We start from the raw sequence: 20758 nt of genomic DNA, 5'->3' as shown, positions 1-20758 counted from the left end.
ACCATACTAACACATAGGCCCCTTTATCCTCCTCTCTTTATGTTGTGGCTGTTTGTGAATTACATCTATAGTAGTCCTCCCTTATCCACGGGGCATACATTCCAAGGCCCCCAGGGAATAGCTGAAACCGCAGATAGTACCAAACCCTACATATACTATGCTTTTTCCTATACATACATACCTATGATAAAGTTTAACTTACAAATTAGGCACAGGAAGAGATTAACAGCGATAACTTCTCTTTGGCATATCCAAATCACTAGCATCACTACTCGTATGCTTTGGAGCCATTATTAAGTAAAACAAGGGTTCCTGGAACACAAGCACTGCAATACCATGACAATTGATCTGATAACCAAGATGGCTATTAAGTGACAAATGGGTGGGTACTGCACACAGCCTGGATATGCTAGACAAAGGGATGATTCATGTTCCGGGTGGGATGAAGGGGGATGGAGCAAGATTGCATCACACTACTCAGAATGGTGCCCAATTTAAAACTTATGAATGTTTATTTCTGGAATTTTCTATGTAATATTTTCCAACTGTGGTTGACCATGGGTAACTGAAAGTATGGGTAACTGAAACCATGAAAAGTGAAACCTCGGATAAGGAGAGACTACTGTACATACATTGAAAATCCCATTAGACCATGCTGTCATTTTTGTTTTCAGCCAAAGAGCATATATTAAAGAACTGGTGAAGAGAATAACTTCTCAGCCATCTTTTTATAGTAGGTCTGTTGGCAATGGATTCTCTGGTTTCCTTCTTTGGAGAATTTTTTTTTTGAGGAAGATTAGCCCTGAGCTAACATCCGTGCCCATTTTCCTCTATTTTATATGTGGGACACCTGCCACAGCATGGCTTGATAAACAGCGCACAGGTCCGCACCCAGGATCCAAACTGGTGAACCTGGGCTGCTGAAATGGAATGTGTGAACTCAACTGCTGCACTCCTGGGCTGGCCCCTGGAGAATGTCTTTATTTCTCTGTCATCCCTGAAACCTATTTTTGCTGGATATGTTATCTTAGGTTGACAGTTCTTTCAGCACTTTAAAAATGTTGTGTGCTTCTTTATGACCTCCTTGGTTTCTGATAAGAAATCCATAGCCATTTGAATTGTTATGAGCCTATATATAATATGTCATTTTTCTTTCTGCTTTAAATGTATTTTCTTTCTTTTTTTTCAACAGTTTGAATATAACATGTCTGGGCATTGATTCTTTCGAGTTTATCCTGTTTGGAGTTTGCTGAGTTTCTTGAATGTGCAGGTTTATGTCTTTTGCTAAGCTTGGAATGTTTTCAGTTATTATAGCTTCATATATTTTTTCTGCATCACACTCTTTCTCCTGTCCTGGGACTCCACATACATGAATCTTAGACCTTTTGTTATTATCCTACAGGTCTTGTGGCAATGGTCATTTATTGCTCAATTTTTACTCTCTACTGTTCAGATTAGATAACTTCTGTTGCTCTATCTTCAAATTTACTGACTCTTTCATCTTCATTCTGCTATTGAGCCTATTCGGTCACTTCTAAAATTTCAGTTATTGTATTTTTCATTTATAAAATTTCAATTTGGTTCTTCGTTATCTTTTGCTCCTTTGCTGAGACTATCTTTCATGCTCTTATTTGTTGAAGCATTTTAATAATACCTGCTCTAAAGTCTTTTTAAAAATAATTCCAACATCTGTGTTATGTGTCATCTCAGTATTGTTGTCTATTGATCGCCTTTTCCCACTTGAGATTTTCATGGTTCTTCATAAGCTGAGTAATTTTGGTTGCATCTTGGACATTTTTTAAAAAGTAAATGATCCTGATAGTTACTCCATTAACTGGACTTTTTATTTATTTATTTACTTATTTCTGGTTGGGAAAGATTTGCCCTGAGCTAACATCTGTTGTCAATCTTCCTCTTTTTTTTCTCCCCAAAGCCCCCAGTACATAGTTGTATATTTTAGTTGCAAGTCCTTCTAGTTCTTCTGTGTGAGCTGCCACCACAGCATGGCTACTGACAGAAGAGTAGTGTGGTTCTGCACCCGGGAACTGAACCAGGCCACCGAAGCAGAGCATGCCAAACTTTAACCACTAGGTCATCAGGGCTGGCTCTGGACATTTTAAATATCATATTATGGGATCTTGTTTTAACTCTATGGAGGGATATTTATATTTTTGTCTTAGCTTGTAGTCACCATGGTTGGGTTCAGATTACAAGTTCTGACCTGTCTTTTGTGGATCATGGCTCCAAAGTCAATCCAGTTTTAAGAACTTTTGAAGTGCTATTCAGAGCTGTCCCACATGTGTTTTATCCAGCGGTTAGCTTGAGATCTGGGTGGTGATCTGTTTCTTAGTTCAGTTATCACAGTCTTTGGTATACTGTTCAGGATCAGATCCACACACTGGTCATGGTGAACCTAGGAATTCATAAATAACTTTATAGGGTTATTTTCCTGAGCTCCTCTCTCTCCACAACCACCTTGGTACTTTGCAGCTCCTTGGACTTCCCCCTTTTCAATCTTTTAGCAAGAAATATGAGTCTTTATTTACTCCTCTCTGCCATGTACTTCCTGCAAATTTGCACATAACTGAGGCCAAGCAGCAGGCGGACAGAGAGAGACAAAAATATATCAGTGGGTGTTTGCCTCCACTATCTTGGGATCATAGCTGTTCCAACCAGAGAGGAAAGTTTCCCCCTGTCTCAACATTTTAGGCACTTGAGAACACTGCTCCCTCCATTGTCACTGTTGACTCAGCTGTCACAGGGGGATTGTCTATTGGCTACTGTGTGAGGGAATGCAGAAAAGAAAAATGGCGTACTTCCCTACTTCCTCTGAACACTAGGAGATCTATTTCTTGCTCCTCTTGGTGCTCTCTCTGTCCACGTCCATGCCCTCTTCTGGGTTTTGGGTTGCCTTGAGTCCAGTCCAGTGGATACTGGAGGGAAAAAATGGTAAATTCACTGCCAGTCCATTTTTACTTCAAATTCTGGTGCTCTTCCTCTTTACTTGGTACAATTTATTTTTTAGAGTCCTCAATAGTTGATCCATGCATTCTGTTCAGGTTTTATAGTTGCATTCAGTGGGAAAGAATGAGTTGAGTGTGATTATTCTGCATTAACTGGAATCAGAACCCCTGTATTGTATAGGTTAGTTTCCATATATAAAGATACATAGATAACGGAGTGTTTTCTTTGGTGTATATTTGTGAATAGTTGGGACTAGTATTTTCATACTCTACCTGAGGCAACTACTTTATACTATAAATACTCTTCTGGTTATCTATTGGTATGGGAGAAATCACCCTCAAACTTAGTAGCTTAAAAAATCAATCATTTTATTATTATCTCACAGTTTCAGGCATTGATTAGTCTCAGCTAGGTGGTTCTTCCTTGGGGGTCCCTCATATGTTTACAGTAAGATGGTGGCTGTGAATGAAATAATTTGAAGGCCCGCTCATTCATGTGTAAGGCATTTGAGTTGGGAACATTGAAAATGCTGGGGCTCCTGTGGTTTCTGTCTCTATTGCTACGTGGTCTCTACGTGGTTTCTCTAGCATGGCAGCTTCAAGGTAGCTAGATTTCTTTTTAAAAATTTTTCTAGCTTTTTTGAGATATACTTGACACATTATAACATTGTGTAACTTTAAGGTGTACAATGCATCAATTTGATACACTTATATATTGCAATATGATGACCATTGTAGTGTTAGCTAACATCTCCATCATGTCACATAATTACCATTTCTTTTTTTGTAGTGAGAACACTTAAGACTTACTGTCTCAGCAACTTTCAAGTGTATAGTACAATATTTTTGTCTATAATCACAATGCTGTGCATTAGGTCCCCAGAACTTATTTATCTAATAACTGGAAGTTTGTACTCTTTGACCAACATATTCCCATTTCCTCACCCCCAAGCCCCTGGTAACCACCATTCTAGTCTGTTTCTACAAGTTGAGCTTTTTTAGATCCCACGTATTAGTGAGATCATGCAGTACCTGTCTTTTTCTGTCTGACTTATTTCACTTAGCTTAATGCCCTCAAGGTCCATCCATGTTGTTGCAAATGGCAGGATTTCTTTCTTTCTCATGGTTTAAAAATATTCCTCTGTGTGTGTGTGTGTGTGTGTGTGTGTGTGTGTGTATCTAAAGTCACATCTTCTTTTTCCATTCATCCGTTGACAGGCACTTAAATTGTTTCCATATCTTGGTTATTGTGAATAAGGCTGCAATAAACACAGGAGTGCAGATATCTCTTAATATCCTATTTTCATTTCCTTTGAATATATATCCAGAAGTGGAACTGCTGGATCATAGGGTAGTTCTAATTTTAGTTTTTTGAGGAACCTCCATACTGTTTTCCATAGTGGTTGTACCAATTTACATTCCCACCAACAGTGCACAAGGGTTCCCTTTTCTCCACATCCTTGCCAGCGTTTGTTCTCTCTTGTCTTTTTGATATGGCCATTCAAACTGGTGTGACGTAGTATCTCATGTGGTCTAGATTTCTTACACGGAAGTTCAGGGCTCCAAAGTGAGTGGAGAGCAAGAGCAAGAGAAAGAGCCAGGCAGGAACTAGATTGCCTTTATGACCTAGCTTCAAAAGTCGCGCAATCTCCATTGCCACATTCTACTCTTTGAGGCAGTCACAAGGGTCCACGAAGGTTCAAGGGGGAGGGAACATAGATGCTACCTCTTGATAGGGATGTGGTAAGGTCTAGAAGAGCATGTGGAGTTGGAAATATGGTTGTGGGCATTTTTGGAAATCTGCCACACGTACTAAGAAGTCTGTCCTTTTAAGGTAGCTCCTGAGTTGTCCTCAGTGTGAGCTATAGACGGAAGTTCTGTCTTTGACTTTTGGGAACCCAAGAGGGTATAATATTAAATATAGTGGTCAATATGGCCAGTTTCCAGCAAACATGGATTTTAGTGCGTCCCCAGAAAGTAGATCAAGTCTTCCCGTTGTTGTATAACTTTCTCTGTGGTTAATCAAGTTTTTGGTGTTTGCAATTTCATTAGGAACCTGCCTGGAACGTCAAGGTATTTTTGCAGGGGCTGAGAGACAACAGTCTAGAGAAATAGGGAAAGACGGTAGTTAAAATCCAGATGAAGACATTCGCCTGTAAAGAAGTACTAAGCAGGCTTGGCCGAGTGTTCACCCAGACGGGAACAAGGAAGGCTGCAGTGCTCCGAATATCTTTCCTACCTAATGCCATCTATACCCTACTATCACTCCTTTTAGAGAAGCATTGCTTCCTTCAATGGATCCTCTTAAAAAGGCAAACTCTTCTGGGAGAGAAAACACAGACAGTTGGTACGGATTTCGGAGTGGCTCAATAAACACTTATGAGCACAATGCTAGGCACTGGGAAGTCAGCGATTAATAATTTGATCTCTCTTTTCTTCCTTGACCAGAAGAACAAGGTTAGTTGAAAATTCTAGTCCCTGAGGATTTGTTTCAAGGGGCTTTATCCTCCAGAGTCCACTTTATAATTTTTTTTTCCAGAGCTGGGCCTGGTCCTAAGAATCCTTCAAAGATTCTTGATTCCCTGGGCTACCAGAAGGTCAACATAAAAGGGCCACCAGGGTTACCCATCCCCAGGACCACCTGGTGCTCATCTACCTGGAATGGCAAGTCTTCAGTTCCTTCTGGTTCTTCCCCAAGGTTAGTCACACAGCCCAGAATAAGAAGTCAGTCCATTCTCCAAGCGGTAAAGGAGCTATTTTAACCTTCTCCCCTCATTCCAACCCCTTATCGGTCCTCTTTTTGGGTCAGACTAGAGCAGAGGTTTGAATGAAGCCTGGCAGATTCTGGGAAGCCCTGAGAGCTGGAAGATGCTGTGAGGGATGTGGAAAGAGAGGTGTAGGGAGTAAGGTGGCTTCGCGGCTCCTCGCTTCCCCCAGAGCCCCCATTTCCCTGGGCCTAGGGCCGCTACACACTGGTCTGAGATCAAACACTTCCCGGTGGCCCCAGAGACAGGACTTCAGACGGCACCGCGCGCCAATCCAAGCTGATGCTCCTGCCAGGCGCGGGCGACCTCTGGCGTCCCGTTCAGCAAGCCAGGCGGCGGCTGCCCAGCAACCGGCCCCGGGACCCCAGACGGCCTGGCCAGGTAGGCCAGGAGCGGGCGAGTCGCGGGCGGCTGCGGCGCACGCTCGGGCGCCGGGGCGAACAGGTGCGCGGGCGGGGGGCGGTGCTTGGGGATCCTGCGCACGGCACGCGCCCCGCCCCCGAGGCCCGCGCAGCCCCCGCCCCGGCGCGAGCGGGGGAGGAGCTGCGGCGGCCGCGGCCACTTGGGCAGGTTGGCGGCGCCGCGGGAACCCGCCGACGGCGCGGGCGACTGGTCCCCGCGCTGCGGAGGCGCGGGCGGCCCTGGGGCCATGGAGCCTGGTGACGCGGCGCGCCTCGGCCCGGGGCGCGCGGCCCGCGCGCTGCCACCGCGGCTGCTGCTGCTGCCGCTGCTGCCGCTGCTGCTGGGTCGGGGGCTGCGAACGGCGGCCGCGGCCTCCTCCTCTGGGGCGGCGGCCGAGGACAGCAGCGCCATGGAGGAGCTCGCCACCGAGAAGGAGGCGGAGGAGAGCCACCGGCAAGACAGCGTGAGCCTGCTCACCTTCATCCTGCTGCTCACGCTCACCATCCTCACCATCTGGCTCTTCAAGCACCGCCGGGTGCGCTTCCTGCACGAGACCGGGCTGGCCATGATCTACGGTGAGCGCCTCCCGCCCGCGCCCCCGCCCCGCCCCGCTCCCCTCGGGCGGCCCGGCCGCTGCGCTGCCCCTGCGCTGCGCCCTGCTCCTCCTTCGATTGCCAACGTGTTTCTTTTCCGTTTCCCGCTGCGACGCTGTTGGTTCCCAAGGTCAACTGTCTGCATTTTCTGCCTTTCTATTACCGTTAAAAAGAATTCCACCCCATTTCGATGTTTCTTTATTGGGGAACCGGGAAAATGAAAGGCACGGAGGTGGCCCGCTTCTGTCTCCGTTTCGCCCCCCATCGCGCCCCCGGCTTCCCCGCCCCTGTTCAGCTCAACAGAGTGTGTGCACCGTGGCGGGAGGTGGGTGACTTCCTAGGGGACTGCGCCACCCCAGAAGGCAGGCCACAGCGAGGTTGGGGGCGAGGGCTGAGGGTTTCTTCGCTTGGGGATGGGCTGGCGGGGCCTGGTGGATGTCACATCCATGGTCAACCTCCGTGGGTACCCACTTCTGAGATCTGTGTTCTCAGGTCTCTTTGTTAATAAAGTCGGAGCCTGAAGCGCTGTGAAAGGTGAGCATGGTCCAGGGCCCGTAGTGGAGCGCTGCCGAGTCGGGCCTAGTCGTGGAGAAGGGCACGCCTCCCACCCTTGGGTCCAGGTGGGAAGGTTCACCCAGTTACTTCCATCTCTGAGCGAAGAGGAGCTTTTGTATTCCTCAGATCATAACATGGACGCGACTTTGGAGATAGATTTATGAGTGCATGAAGAGGAAACGTAGTGGTTTTAATTCTAGAGTCAGCCTTCTTTCGTTGTGAAGGATGGGCTGATGCCACCATCCTTTTCTGGATTTAATGATACACATGTGTTACATGCACCGTGGTCAGCACAAATCTTGTGATTACATGGATGTCAGTTAGCCATAATCTGAATCAACACTCTCCCCTCCCCCACCAAGGCTCTTTGACCCCTGCTTCCCACCATGACTCCAAACTGGAGCCGAGTACTTTGTTTCTGAATTTAATTCAGTGGAGTTAGGGCCCAGGTTGACATCCAAATGTGAAATAAGTGAGCCCACTTCATGACTGTTCCCAAAAGGGAACATTTTACCTCATCACTGATGCTGGAGAGATCTCTCCACTCAGTTTCCGTTCAGGGTTCCCTGATAGAGAATGGAAAGCAGATACCTTAATCTTTAATGTGAAAATTACCTTTGGCTCTGGGCCTTACTTCTCATGGCTCTTGATGGATTGTTGACAGCCTGGGCTCATGGCCACCAAGGTTAGGAAATGCTCAAGAGCCTTCTAGTTTTAAAGATGTAGTGACCTAAACAGATCTTGAATTGAAACAGGACCAGGTCTGAAACTGAGTTTGGTTGTTGCAAATTACAGGTGTGAACACAGACTTTGGCCTCAATACCCAGTCATTCTTGAGCTCTGTGGCATGTGTCAGTCCGTGACAAATGACTGATACCAGGGCTGCAGGTAAGCTAGGAGATTTCCTAAGCAGATAGCAGAGTGGGGAGTTGAAGTACGTGGTCATTTCAGACATTTGACTCTGAGCCGTAACGTAAATGAAGATTGCCTTTATGTGTATATAGATGGCCGTGAAAATATTTTTATTTTATAGCCCCTTACAATGTAAAATACTTTTAGAAGGTAAATTTGACAGGCTCATAAATACATGCTCTAGTGCATGGAAAATAAATGGGGATTTAAAAATATATTTTCTGGGGGTACTCCATGTTCTTAGGAGCTTAGTCACCTTTATCTTAAGGTTTAAAAACAACAGTGGAATTTTCCTACGCTGATATATACTTTTAAAACTCATCTCAATCTTTTAGTCATGGGGCCATGATACAGTGTACTGTTACTGAAATCTGCTTTAATTGATGGTTGTTCAAAAAGGCAACATCATCTCGTAGCTTTCCATGTAATTTCGTTCTATGTCTTTGGGTTTTAGTGTTACTTTGAAATGTATTAAGAAATTTAGTTCGTCAATATGTGATGTCCTAGGTTATGCCAAATATTAATATTTTAATGTTGATTGCCTGTAATTGTGAGAAAACCTTTCTTTCGCTGAGGGATATTTCTCTTCTGTTTCAATCCCCCCCAAATCTGAATTCTAATGTCACTCGATTAGGTAATCATTCATTGTTTTCTGAAGACTATCGGGATAGGGATTCTGATAAATTCAGTGTGAAAATCTTTGAACACTTAAGTGGGTGAAGTACAGATTTTCAAGACTTCTCTTTTTTCATGGTAAGAAACGAGATTTCATTTCTCGATATCAAATAGAGGAAGTGAGTAATTGCCCTGTTGCCTCTGAGTAATGAAGGACAAAAAGACCCAGGGAAACATTTGTTAAGTATCTGCTGTGTGCTGGGTGCCCAGCTTAATTTCTGGAGGTAAACAATTGAACTTTTCAAATGTTGGCAAATTTTTATGAGTGAAAGAGTTCAACTGTGAATTTCAGAACTCTTTAAAATTAAAAAAGATGTAACTTCTGCCACTTTTTAGAAATGTAAGTGGCACTTTAATCTGAGAGGGAAGTCTTTAATATTTAAAATAAGTTGTGATGTATATATTAATGTAAATAGTAATATATTAAAATGTTATTGTATATATTTGCTGGTATAGTCATAAAATATCTCTGGAAGGACATGCAATAGACTGGTAACCTTGCTTTCCTTGAGGGAGGAGAGCTAGGTGGCTGTGACATGGGAGTGGGAGGGAGACATCACTGTCTACCCTCTTGTGCGTTTCAATTTTTGAACTACAGAGGTGGAATCACCCAATAGTGTGTCCGTGCCTCCATTCTCTGGTATTGGTGATGGCATTTTAAGATGCTCCTCAAATCATCCAGTTCGACGCCCACTTCTCCCTATTTAAATCGCATAGTGTTATCAATTTTCTGTGACCTTTCAGTTGTTGACTATACCCATGGAACTTCTGGAGCCCTGTGCCTGGAATGGAGAGAAAATGGGCAAAGGGGAAGAGATTTTCCTTCCTCTCCCTCTCTCCTCCTTTTTATTCTGTTATCCCCAAAGAAAGGTTGATGTTACATCAGGAGTAATGTGCACAAATAGATCCCATAATAAGCACTTGCTTGGGTGCAAAGGACCTAGCGACAATAAGAGACACTGTGAATGCTTAACATTTAAGTTGGAAGGAACTTCCCCTCCCACTAAAGGACACTTACAAGCATTCCTCCCTGCCAGCAAGCCCAGGCAGCTACAAGGGAAGGTGACCACAGACCTGAGTGTCCAGGGCAGTTGAAAGCAGCCCCTAGACCCTGCGATGGGAGCTGCACCACAGCAGGCAAGGCGCTTGTCTGGCACCAGCCTAACCTGTTTTGTCAGGGCAGGGAGCTCCCTGCTGTCTGCCTCTGTACGTGATTAAGTGCTGTCCTGAAGTTACTGGACCTAGCATGTCTGTGCAGCAGAAATAGCAAGCATTTGAGGCAGGGAAAGGTGGTATAAACAGACTGTGTCAGTTAGTTGTGGTTCTCTCATGTGTACAGTAGTTCCGCTTCCCCCATAATATTTTTGTGACAACTGATATGAGTCCAAAATATCTAACTTGGCCAGGCTAGCCTACCACCTGCTTCTTGCTCCACCCTCCTCCCAGCCTATCAACTTTCCAAGTGCGTGTTGGTCAGCCCCTCCAGGTTCTGTGCACTGGGAGCGCAGTGTTGCTTGGAGCTGGATTGCTAAGCACAGCCTGAGAGTGGGTTCATCGGCCGAGTCTGTAAGGGGAAAAGATGACTTTTTGTAGTAGCATGAAATTAACATTTGAGCCTGTTTGCAAACATTTCAGAACTACCCTCTTCCTGATTAATCACGAGCCCTCATTTTTTTAAGAGCCCTTCACTTTGGCTCCAGTTTGGGGCAGCCCCATATGGTCTCATTTTGGTATCAGATCCCCTGGGTTCAAATGCTGGCCTTTGTTGCTTCTATAGCTGTATAAGGTTGGGTAAGCTCTCTGAGCCTTAGTTTCCTCTTTTCAAAAATGGAGGCAATGTCACTCACCTCACAGGCTTACTGTATTACTGAGGTGTTATAAAGGTCAAGTGCAGTGTCTGGTACTTCAACACTTGGTAAATATTGGTTCTCATTCTCACTTTAGACTTTGTGGTTCTTTGGCCAGCTTTGCTGCTTGCGGCTCGTTCAGTAGAGGCGTCTGTAACTTTAAGATGCATTAGGATACAGTTAGTGGGGATGAGGAGAATTGTAATTTTTTTGGTGGGCCATTTGTTAATACCTAGAAAAACATACAATGTATCTATCCTACTCTTTTATCCAGCAGTCTCAATTCTTGGACTTTCTCCTTCAGAAGTACTTGCACTAGCATGCTACATTATATAGATAGCAATATTTCTTGCAGCAGAAACAAGTTGCAATACTCATCAAAAAGGGACTGGTTAAATTACAGCACATTCCCGCTAAGGAGTACTATGCAGCTGGTAAAAAGAGAAGTTTTGAGTTGTCCTTTAAGGCAGCTATCCACTCAGTGTTATGGGAAAAAACAAGGCACAGGGAAGTATGTATAGTATTATCTCATTTATTCTTTAAAAAATTATATACTGTATGTATATAAACATGATGTATATACATTTATGTATGACGTGTGTGCTTTCTGGAAGGATATAGAAACTTAGCAGTGGTTATCCTTTGGGAGTGGGACCAGTTGTTGGGGGAGAGAGAGGAGAGACGTACTCTTCTGAATGGCCTGACATTTCTGTGACAGTGACACATTACTTTTGCAGTTGAAACATTGTTTAAAAATAAAGCAAGCGACTTTTAGGTAGCAAAAAATGCTTTAGAAATAGGAGATTATAATTATGTGGTTAGGTGGCATCAGTTATTTAAAAGTTATAAATGGAAGTAAAATGTGTCATAAAATTAGAAAAATGACTTTTCCTGAAAACGTTTCTTAGAAGTTTTGGAAGTTAACTTTTTTGGAATGATGTAATTAGAAAATCACCGTTTCACAACCTCCAGTGATAATTGATTTGGACAAGGATTTTCAATGGATTCCAGAGCCATAGTTGAGAGGTGGTTGGGGAACATGGTCCTTGCTTCGTGCTGAGTATTACCCCACAGATTGCTTACTTATTGCAAAGGAAAGAAGGTACCTTGACAGTGGGGAGTTCTGGCCGTCACCGTCTTATAACCAAGTCATCAAATTTATCCTTGCTCCCTGTGGCACTATGTGGTATTGTGTGCCTCCTGATATGATGCAATAGGAAGTGTACAGCTTTACCTGTGTAGTATTCCAGATGTTTCATCTGAATCTAATGCAAGGTTTTAGGCACGTCTTCCAGTTTACAGGAAACATACGGGTTAGAGAAACAAGATAGAAAATGCCTTGTGAAAACAATTAGACATAGCCAAAATATGGGACAGTCTACAAGACAATTGTCCTGGTTTCTTCAGAAAGTCCTTCAAGGGAAACAAGAAGGCAGGATAAGTATTTGTTATGGACTGAATTGTGTCCCCTCCAATTTATACATTGAAGGCTGACCCCCAGTGTGATGGTGTTTGGAGGTGGGGCCTTTGGGAGGTAATTAGGGTTGGATGAGGGCGTGAGGGTGGCACCTCCATGATGAGATTAGTGCCCTTATAAGAAGAGGAAGAGACCAGAGCTCCCTCTCTCTGCCGTGTGAGGATACAGAAAGAAGGCCGCTGTCTCCAAGCCAGGAAGAGGGCCCTCACCAGACACCGAATCTGCCGGCACCTTGATCTTGGACATCCCAGCCTCCAGAACTGTGAGAAGTAAATGTTTGTTGTTTAAGCTGCCCAGTCTGTGGTCTTTTGTTCTAGAAGCCTGAGCTGACACAGACAGTGTTCTAAGTTAATGGAGACCAATGAGACATAACTAAATGCTCCCCAGGAAACTTGATTGACTCCTGGTTCATGAAAATGAGCTGTAAAAATGTTTTGGGGACAATTAGGGATATTTGAGTGTAGACTTGATATTAGAAGATATTAGAGAACTCCTGTTATTTTTCTCAGGTGTGATAATTGAGGTTATATAGGAGAATGTACTTATTCTTTGGAGGTGGAGGATGAAGTATTTGGAAGTGAAGCGTATGAGCCCTGATGTTTGCAACTTACTTTCAAAAGTTCATTAAGAAATACATGCACCACATATATAGAGACAACAACTATGGCAAAATACTAGCAATTGTTAAATCTGGGTGGTGGGTAAAATGGTGTGCTTTCTACTCTTCTTTCAACTTTTTTGTATGTTTTGAAATTTTTATTAAAATAGAAGATTGGGGAAGATGTTAACTTCCTCGTTAACCTATTAGCTGGTAACCTGTTAACCTTCCTGTCTGAAAGGTTACACAGGTGAGGCTGTATACAACCCATCTGTTACTCTCATTGAACTCTTTCTGACACTGACTAATGCTGTTTGATATTAGTGTACATGAGGTGATGTTAGGCTTATATGAGAATCAATAACTTCTAATTTCATTTCATTGTTTGATTTTTAAGTTCACACATCTTTTGAAAAATTGCCAGTGTTCCACTTACAAGACAATGTATGTTAGGAGGCTTTTCTCTTTTGGTTAGAGAGTGCTATCTGGCTTTGAGTTAATGTGCGATGTTTGTATTAGGGTAATAAGAGCTGTTACAACAGGCCAACCCCAAATTTCAGTGGCCTAAAGTAAGAAAAGTTCAGTTTTTACTTATGTTGGGCCAGTGCAAGGATCTGGCAGGTGGCTCTCCATGTGGCGATTCAGGGACCAGGTGCCTTCCATCTTGTGGCTACCCCATCCCAAGGGGGCCTTGGAATCCTCCCCCTTCAGCCAATGAAGGAAGAGAGAAAAGAGGATCATGTGGGGAAGACATACGTGCTAAGCCCCAAAGTGTTGCACGTCGCTTTGCCCACTTCTCTTGGGCAGAACTTGGTCACGAGGCCACATTTGACTGGAAGGGAGGCAGGAATGTAGTCTAGATGGAGGAAGAGGGACAAGTCTGGAAAGCAGCTAGCCATTCTCTGATGCAGTATTTGATGAGTACTTCGTCTTACATAATCCAGAAAAGAGAAGCGGTAGGATTTGCGTGTGGGCTTTTGTTGTTGTTGTTGTTGTTGACAAACTACATTTTTTATTGTAAGTAATCTAGTTTGAAGAGGCCATTCATCTTGAGTTTATGAAGTTGTTTCAGTAGACCTATCAGCATCACCTGGGAGCCTGTTAGAGCTAGCAGGTTTGGCCCCAGACTGACTCAGAGGGTCTCAGAGTGGGGCCCAGAAATCTGTGTTTCAATACATTATTAGGGGTTTGTTTGTAAGTTGAAACACACTGCTAGAGAATGTTTTCACCCTTTAAATACATTCACTATGTTGCTTGTAATTAAGTAATTGTAGAAAAATAGGAACCGTTTATTGAGCACCTGCTATAGTGGCTAGGCCCCTGTTAAGTATTTTGCATACTTTAAGCCATTTACCCTTCACATCAAATGTATGACAACTGTATTATTGGTCCCATTTTGCCAGTTGAAGAAATTGAAAGTTAGGCCCAGTACCTCATTTGTTTAGGGGTCACATGTTTGAGATTGGTACGTGGGGCTCTATTAAAGGATGAGATCAATATGGTTGAGGATGTGTTTGGCCAGGATAGAGCAGAACCTGAATCCTGCCCTGATTACCTGGTTCCAGGGCGTCTCCGAGGGACATGTACGCCCGGAGGATAAAGCAAAGGAAAGTGACCCTTTATTATTAGCTGGGGCTTTGGCCCCGAACTCCCGCGTACCACTGCAAGGGGTGAGGCTGGCCAATTTGGAAGACTCGATTTTCCTATGCTAGATGGGCCTGAGGCCCTTGAATCTAAGTGGAGCCAAAAATGCCTGCTCATTCCCACCCCAAAGGCCACACTCCAGGTGTTACTTCATAGATATGCATTAAGGACTAAATATTTGTGTCCCCTGAAAATTCACGTGTTGAAATCCTAATAATCCCCAATGTGATGATATTGGGAGGTATGGCCTTTGGGAGGTAGTTAAGTCATGAAGGTGGAGCCCTCATGAATGGGATTCGTGCCCTTATAAGAGACCCCAGAGAACTCTCTCCACCCCCTTGAGGATACAGCAAGCAGTTGGCAGTCTGCAACCCAGAAAAGGACTCTCACCAGAACCTGACCATGCTAGTACCCTGATCCTGGACTTCCAGTCTCCAGAACTGTGAGAAAAATAAAATGTGTGTGGTTTATAAGCCCCCCAGTCTGTGGTACTTTGTTATAGCAGCCTGAGCTGACTGAGACAGCATGACAGAAGGCTACCAGTTGTTGTAGAGGAAAAGCTGTCAGGGATGCTCAGAGTGGCCGCCCCAGGCCTTCTCAGGTGGGAGCAGTTGCTTAAAAGCTTTCTCATCTCTAGACATCACTATCGCTGAGGTTGGGAAGCGGATAGAGCTGGGTCTGTTGGGCTGTCGGGTCTCTCCACTCTTATGTCCTAGTTGTCACCGGCACATCATAGTCTCCTGGAGAGCTTTTCCAGAATACTTTAGAATATAAGCCCTGTGTAGGCAGGAATGTCAGTCTTTTGTTTGCTGCTGTCTCCTCTGTGCCTGGAACAGTGCCTGACAGAGAGTAGGTGCTATGGAGATACTTTTTTAGTGCATTCTGTTTTGTCTAACAAAAAATAAGATGCTGTAACACTGCTTAGCATTAAAGGTCCTTCCTTCAGGTTCTCGTGCCTCAGATTCACACTGACGGTGAAGGTTCTGAGAAGGAAGCCTTTGTGTGTGAAAACATCTGTCTGAATCGCAGCAAACTGCTTAAGGAAGAAGGAAGGGATAGGTGAGTATGTGTTTGCAGAAAATTGTGTATTTGGCTGATAAGCCACATAGTGGGGTTTTTTCTTTTTTTTATTGTTAAAATATATATAACGTAAAATTTGCTATTTTAATCATTTTTTAACTTTACAATTCACTAGCATTAATAACATTCATAAACTTGTGTGACCAGCACCACTATTTCCAAAATTTTTTCATCACCCCAAACAAGAACTCTGTACTCATTAAGCAATAATGCCCTGTTCTTCCCTCCCCTCAGCCCCTGATAACCTCTAATCTACTTTCTGTCTCTATGAATTTGCCTATTCTAGGTATTTCATATATATGTATTCATACAATATTTGCCCTGGCTTACGTGTATCTGACTTATTTCACTTAGCATAAGGTTCAGGGTTCATCCATGTTGTAGCATGTATGTGAACTTCACTCCTTTCTGTGGCTGGATAGGACTCTCTTATGTATATACACTATCCTTTCATCGCTTCACAGACATTTGGGTTGTTTCCACCTTTTGTCTATTGTGAATAATGTTGCTGTGAACATTCACATACAAGTATCTGTTTGCGTCCCTGTTTTCAATTCTTTTGAGTATATACCTAGAAATGGAATTGCTGAGTCATGTGGTAATTCCGTGTTTAGCTGTTTGAGGAGCTGCCATCCTGTTTTCCACAGCAGCTGCAGCATTTTACATTCCCACCACAATGCACAAGGGTTCCAGTTTCTCCACATCCTCTCCAATACTTGTTATTTTCTGTTTTCTTTTAATAGCCACCCTAGTCATTGTGAAATGGTAGCTCATTATGGTTTTGATTTGCATTTCCCTAATGACTAATGATGTTGATCATCTTTTCATGTGCTTATTGGCCATTTGTACATCTTCTTTGGAGAAATGTTCATTCAAGTCCTCTACTCATTTTTAAATTGGGTTGTTTATTTTTTTTGTCGTTGTTGTAGGAGTTCTTTATATACTTTGGATATTAATCTCTTATCAGATATATGACTTGCAAATATTTTCTCCTATTCCATGGGTTTCCTTTTCACTCTATGATAGTGTCCTTTTATGCACAAAAGCTTTTGATTTTGATGAAGTTCAATTTACTTATTTTTTCTTTTGTTGCCTGTGCTTTTGGTATCATATCCAAAAAGTCATTGCCAAATCCAGTGCCGTGAAGCTTTCCCCCTATGTTTTCTTTGAAGAGTTTTATAGTTTTAGCTCTTAAATTTAGATCTTTGATCTGTTTTGAGTTAACTTTTGTATATGGTGTAAGGTAAGGGTCCAAATTCATTCTTTTGTATGTCGATATCCACTTATTCCAGCACCATTTACAGAAGAAACTCTTTTCCTCATTGAATGGTCTTGGCACCCTTGTCACAAATCAGTAGACCATAGATGTGTTAATTATTCTTTAAATGTTTAGTAGAATCTACTAGTGAAGCCATGTGATCCTGGGCTTTTCTTTGTTGGGAGATTTTTGATTACTGATTCAATCTCCTTACTTCTTATAGATCTATTCAGATTTTCTGTTTCTTCTTGAGTCAGTTTTGATAGTTTGTGTGTTTTTAGGATTGTGTCCATTTCATCTAGGTTACCTAATTGGTTGGTGTACAGTTGTTCATAGTATTCTCTTATAATCCTTTTTACTTCTATAAAGTTGATAGTAATGTCTCCTTTTTAATTTCTGATTTTAGTAATTTGAGCCTTGTCTCTTTCTTTTTTAGTTATCCTAGCTACAGTTTGTCAATTTGTTGGTCTTTTCAAAGAACCAACTTTTGGTTTTGTTAATTTTTTCCTTCTATTTTTTATTTCATTTATCTCCTCTCTAATCTTTATATTTACTTCCTTCTCCTGGCTTTGGGTTTGGTTTGCTCTTCTTTTCCTATTTTCTTAAGATGTGCAGTTAAGTTACTGATTTGAGATCTTTTTTTTTTTAATGTAGGCATTTACAGCTATGAATTCCTCTCTGAGTACTGCTTTAGCTGATTCTCATAAATTTTGGTATGTTGGTTTTATTTTCATTTGTCCCAAAGTATTTTCTAATTTTCCTTGTGATTTCTTCTTTGACCCTTGGTTGTTTAAGAGTGTGTTGTTTAATTTCCACATATTTGTGAATTTTCCATCTGTTATTGATTTCTAGTTCATTCTATTGTGGTTGGAAAAGATACTTTGTATAATTTTCAGTCTTTTAAAATTTATTAAGACGTATTTTTTGACCTAACTTATGGTCTGTCCTGGAGATTGTTCCATATGTACTTGAGAAGAATAGCAGAAGAATATTCTGCTATTGTTGGGTGGAGTGTTCTGTATGTGTCTATTAGGTCTATTTGGTGTATAGTGTTGTTCAAGTCCTCCAATTCTTTATTGATCTTCTGTCTGGTGGTTTTATACATTATTGATAATAGGTTATTTTTTATTTTTATTATTTTTTAGTGAGTTAATGATAGGTTACAATCTTGTGAAATTTCAGTTGTACATTATTGTCTGTCAGTCGTGTTGTAGGTGCACCACTTCACCCTTTGTGCCCAGTCCCCACCCCACCTTTCCCCTGGTAGCCACTAATCTGTTCTCTTTGTCCACATGTTTAAATTCCTCATATGAGTGGAGTCATACAGAGATTGTCCTTCTCTATCTGGCTTATTTCACTTAACATAATTCCCTCAAGGTCTATCCATGTTGTTGCAAATGGGACGATTTTGTTCTTTTTTATGGCTGAGTAGTATTCCTTTGTATATATATACCATATCTTCTTTATCCAATCATCTGTTGATGGGCACTTAGGTTGCATCCATGTCTTGGCTGTTGTAAATAATGCTGCAATGAACATTGGGGCGCATGGGACTTTTGGAATTGCTGACTTCAAGCTCTTTGGATAGATACCCAGTAGTGGGGTAGCTGGATCGTATGGTAGTTCTATTTTTGACTTTTTGAGGAATCTCCATATTGTTTTCCATAGTGACTGCACCAGTTTGCATTCCCACCAGCAGTGTATGAGGGTTCCTATTTCTCCACAACCTCTCCAACATTTATTGCTATTTGTTTTAGTTATTTTTGTCATTCTAATGGATGTAAGGTGATATCTTAGTGTAGTTTTGATTTGCATTTCCCTGATGCACAGCGATGATGAACATCTTTTCATGTGCCTATTGGCCATCCGTAATCTTCTTTGGAGAAATGTCTGTTCATGTGTCCTGCCCATTTTTTGATTGGGTTGTTTGATTTTTTGTTGTTGAGTTGTGTGAGTTCTTTATGTATTATGGAGATTAACCCTTTGTCGGATAAGTAACTTGTAAATATTTTTTCCCAATTAGTGGGCTGTTTTTTTGTTTCAATCCTGTTTTCCCTTGCCTTGAAGAAGCTCTTTAGTCTGATGAAGTCCCATTTGTTTATTCTTTCTGTTGTTTCCCTTGTCTGAGAAGATATGGTGTCTGAAAAGATCCTTTTAATACTGATGTCAAAGAGTGTACTGCCTACATTTTATTCTAGAAGCCTTCTGGTTTCAGGTCTCAGCTTTAGGTCTTTGATCCATTTTGAGTTTATTTTGGTGAATGGTGAAAAAGAAGGGTCAATTTTCATTCTTTTACATGTGGCTTTCCAGTTTTCCCAGCACCATTTGTTGAAAAGACTTTCTTTTCTCCATTGTATGCCCTCAGCTCCTTTGTCGAATATTAGCTGTCCATAGATGTGCGGTTTTATTTCTGGGCTCTCGATTCTGTTCCATTGACCTGTCTGTCTGTTTTTGTGCCAGTACTATCCTGTTTTGGTTACTATGGCTTTGTAGTATATTTTGGAATCAGGGAGTGTGATCCCTCCAGCTTTGTTCTTTTTTTCTCAGGTATCCTTTGGCTATTCAGGGTCTTTTGTTGTTTGTATAAATTTTAGGATTATTTGTTCTATTTTTGTGAAAAATGTTGTTGGAACTTTGATAGGGATTGCACTGAATCTATAGATTGCTTTGGAAAGTATGAGCATTTTAACGATATTCATTCTTCCAATCCAAGAGCACGGAATATCTTTCCATTTCTTTGTGTTTTCTTCCAACAATGTTTTATAGTTTTCAGTGTACAGATCTTTCACCTACTTGGTTAAGTTTATTCCTAGGTATTTTATTCTTTTTGTTGCAATTTTAAATGGGATTGTATTCTTAATTTGTCTTTCTGCTACTTTGTTATTAGTGTATACAAATGCAACCGATTTTTGTATGTTGATTTTGTATCCTGTGACTTGACTATATTCCTTTATTGTTTCTAAAAGTTTTTTAGTGGATTCTTATGGTTTTCTATATATAAAATCATGTCGTCTGCAAAGAGTGACAGTGTCACTTCTTTTCCAATATGGATCCATTTATTTCTTTTTCTTGCCTGATTGCTCTGGCTAGGACTTCCAATACTATGTTAAATATGAGTGGTGACAGTGGGCATCCTTGTCTGGTTCCTGTTCATAGAGGGATAGCTTTCAGTTTTTCTCCGTTGAGTATGATATTAGCTGTGGGTTTGTCATATATGGCCTTTATTATGTTGAGGTATTTTCCTTCTATACCCATTTTTTTAATAGAGTTCTTATCATAAATGGATGCTGTATCTTGTCAAATGATTTCTCTGCATCTATTGAGATAATCCTGTGATTTCTATTCTTCATTTTGTTAATGTGGTGTATCATGTTGATAGATTTGCAGATGTTGAACCATCCCTGCATCCCTGGAATGAAACCCACTTGATCATGATGTATGATCTTTTTAATGTATTGTTGTATTCGATTTGCTAGTATTTTGTTGAGGATTTTTGCATTGATGTTCATCAGTGATTTTGGCCTGTAATTTTCTTTTTTTTTCTGTTGTCCTTGTCTGGTTTTCATATCAGGATAATGTTGGCTTCCTAGAATGAGGTAGGATGCCTCCCCTCCTCTTCAATTTTCTGGAACATTTGGAGAAGGATAGGTGTTAAGTCTTCTTTGAATGTTTGGTGGAATTCACCAGGAAGCCATCTGGTCCTGGACTTTTATTTTTTGGGAGGTTTTTGATTGCTGTTTCGATCTCCTTACTGGTGATTGTTCTATTCAGATTTTCTACTTCTTGGTCCAGTTTTGGAAGGTTGTATGTTTCTAAGAATTTATCCATTTCTTCTAGATTATCCAATTTGTTGGCGTATAGCTTTTCATAGTATTCTCTTATTATCTTTTGTATTTCTGAGGTGTCCATTGTAATCTCTCCTCTTTCATTTCTGATTTTATTTATTTGAGCCTTCTCTCTTTTTTTTCTTGGTGAGTGTAGCTAAGGGT

General features: G+C 41.8%; 1 protein-coding gene across 2 annotated transcripts in view; it reads left to right on the top strand.

Moving 5' to 3' along the window:
• The first annotated feature begins 6235 nt into the window (after positions 1 to 6235).
• Positions 6236 to 20758, top strand: part of SLC9A7 (solute carrier family 9 member A7) — a 155863-nt gene continuing 141340 nt past the window's right edge. Inside the window, exon 1 of one of the 2 annotated variants that reach the window (XM_023634158.2) lies at positions 6236 to 6705. In XM_023634158.2, the coding sequence (XP_023489926.1) occupies positions 6378 to 6705 (328 nt within the window). In that variant the 5' untranslated portion in view covers positions 6236 to 6377. The remainder of the gene's footprint in view (positions 6706 to 20758) is intronic. The other variant, XM_023634157.2, reaches the window with a different exon arrangement.

Source organism: Equus caballus, chromosome X (assembly GCF_041296265.1).
Source record: "Equus caballus isolate H_3958 breed thoroughbred chromosome X, TB-T2T, whole genome shotgun sequence".
NCBI lineage: Eukaryota > Metazoa > Chordata > Mammalia > Perissodactyla > Equidae > Equus > Equus caballus.
This window is presented reverse-complemented; position numbering and strand designations above follow the sequence as displayed.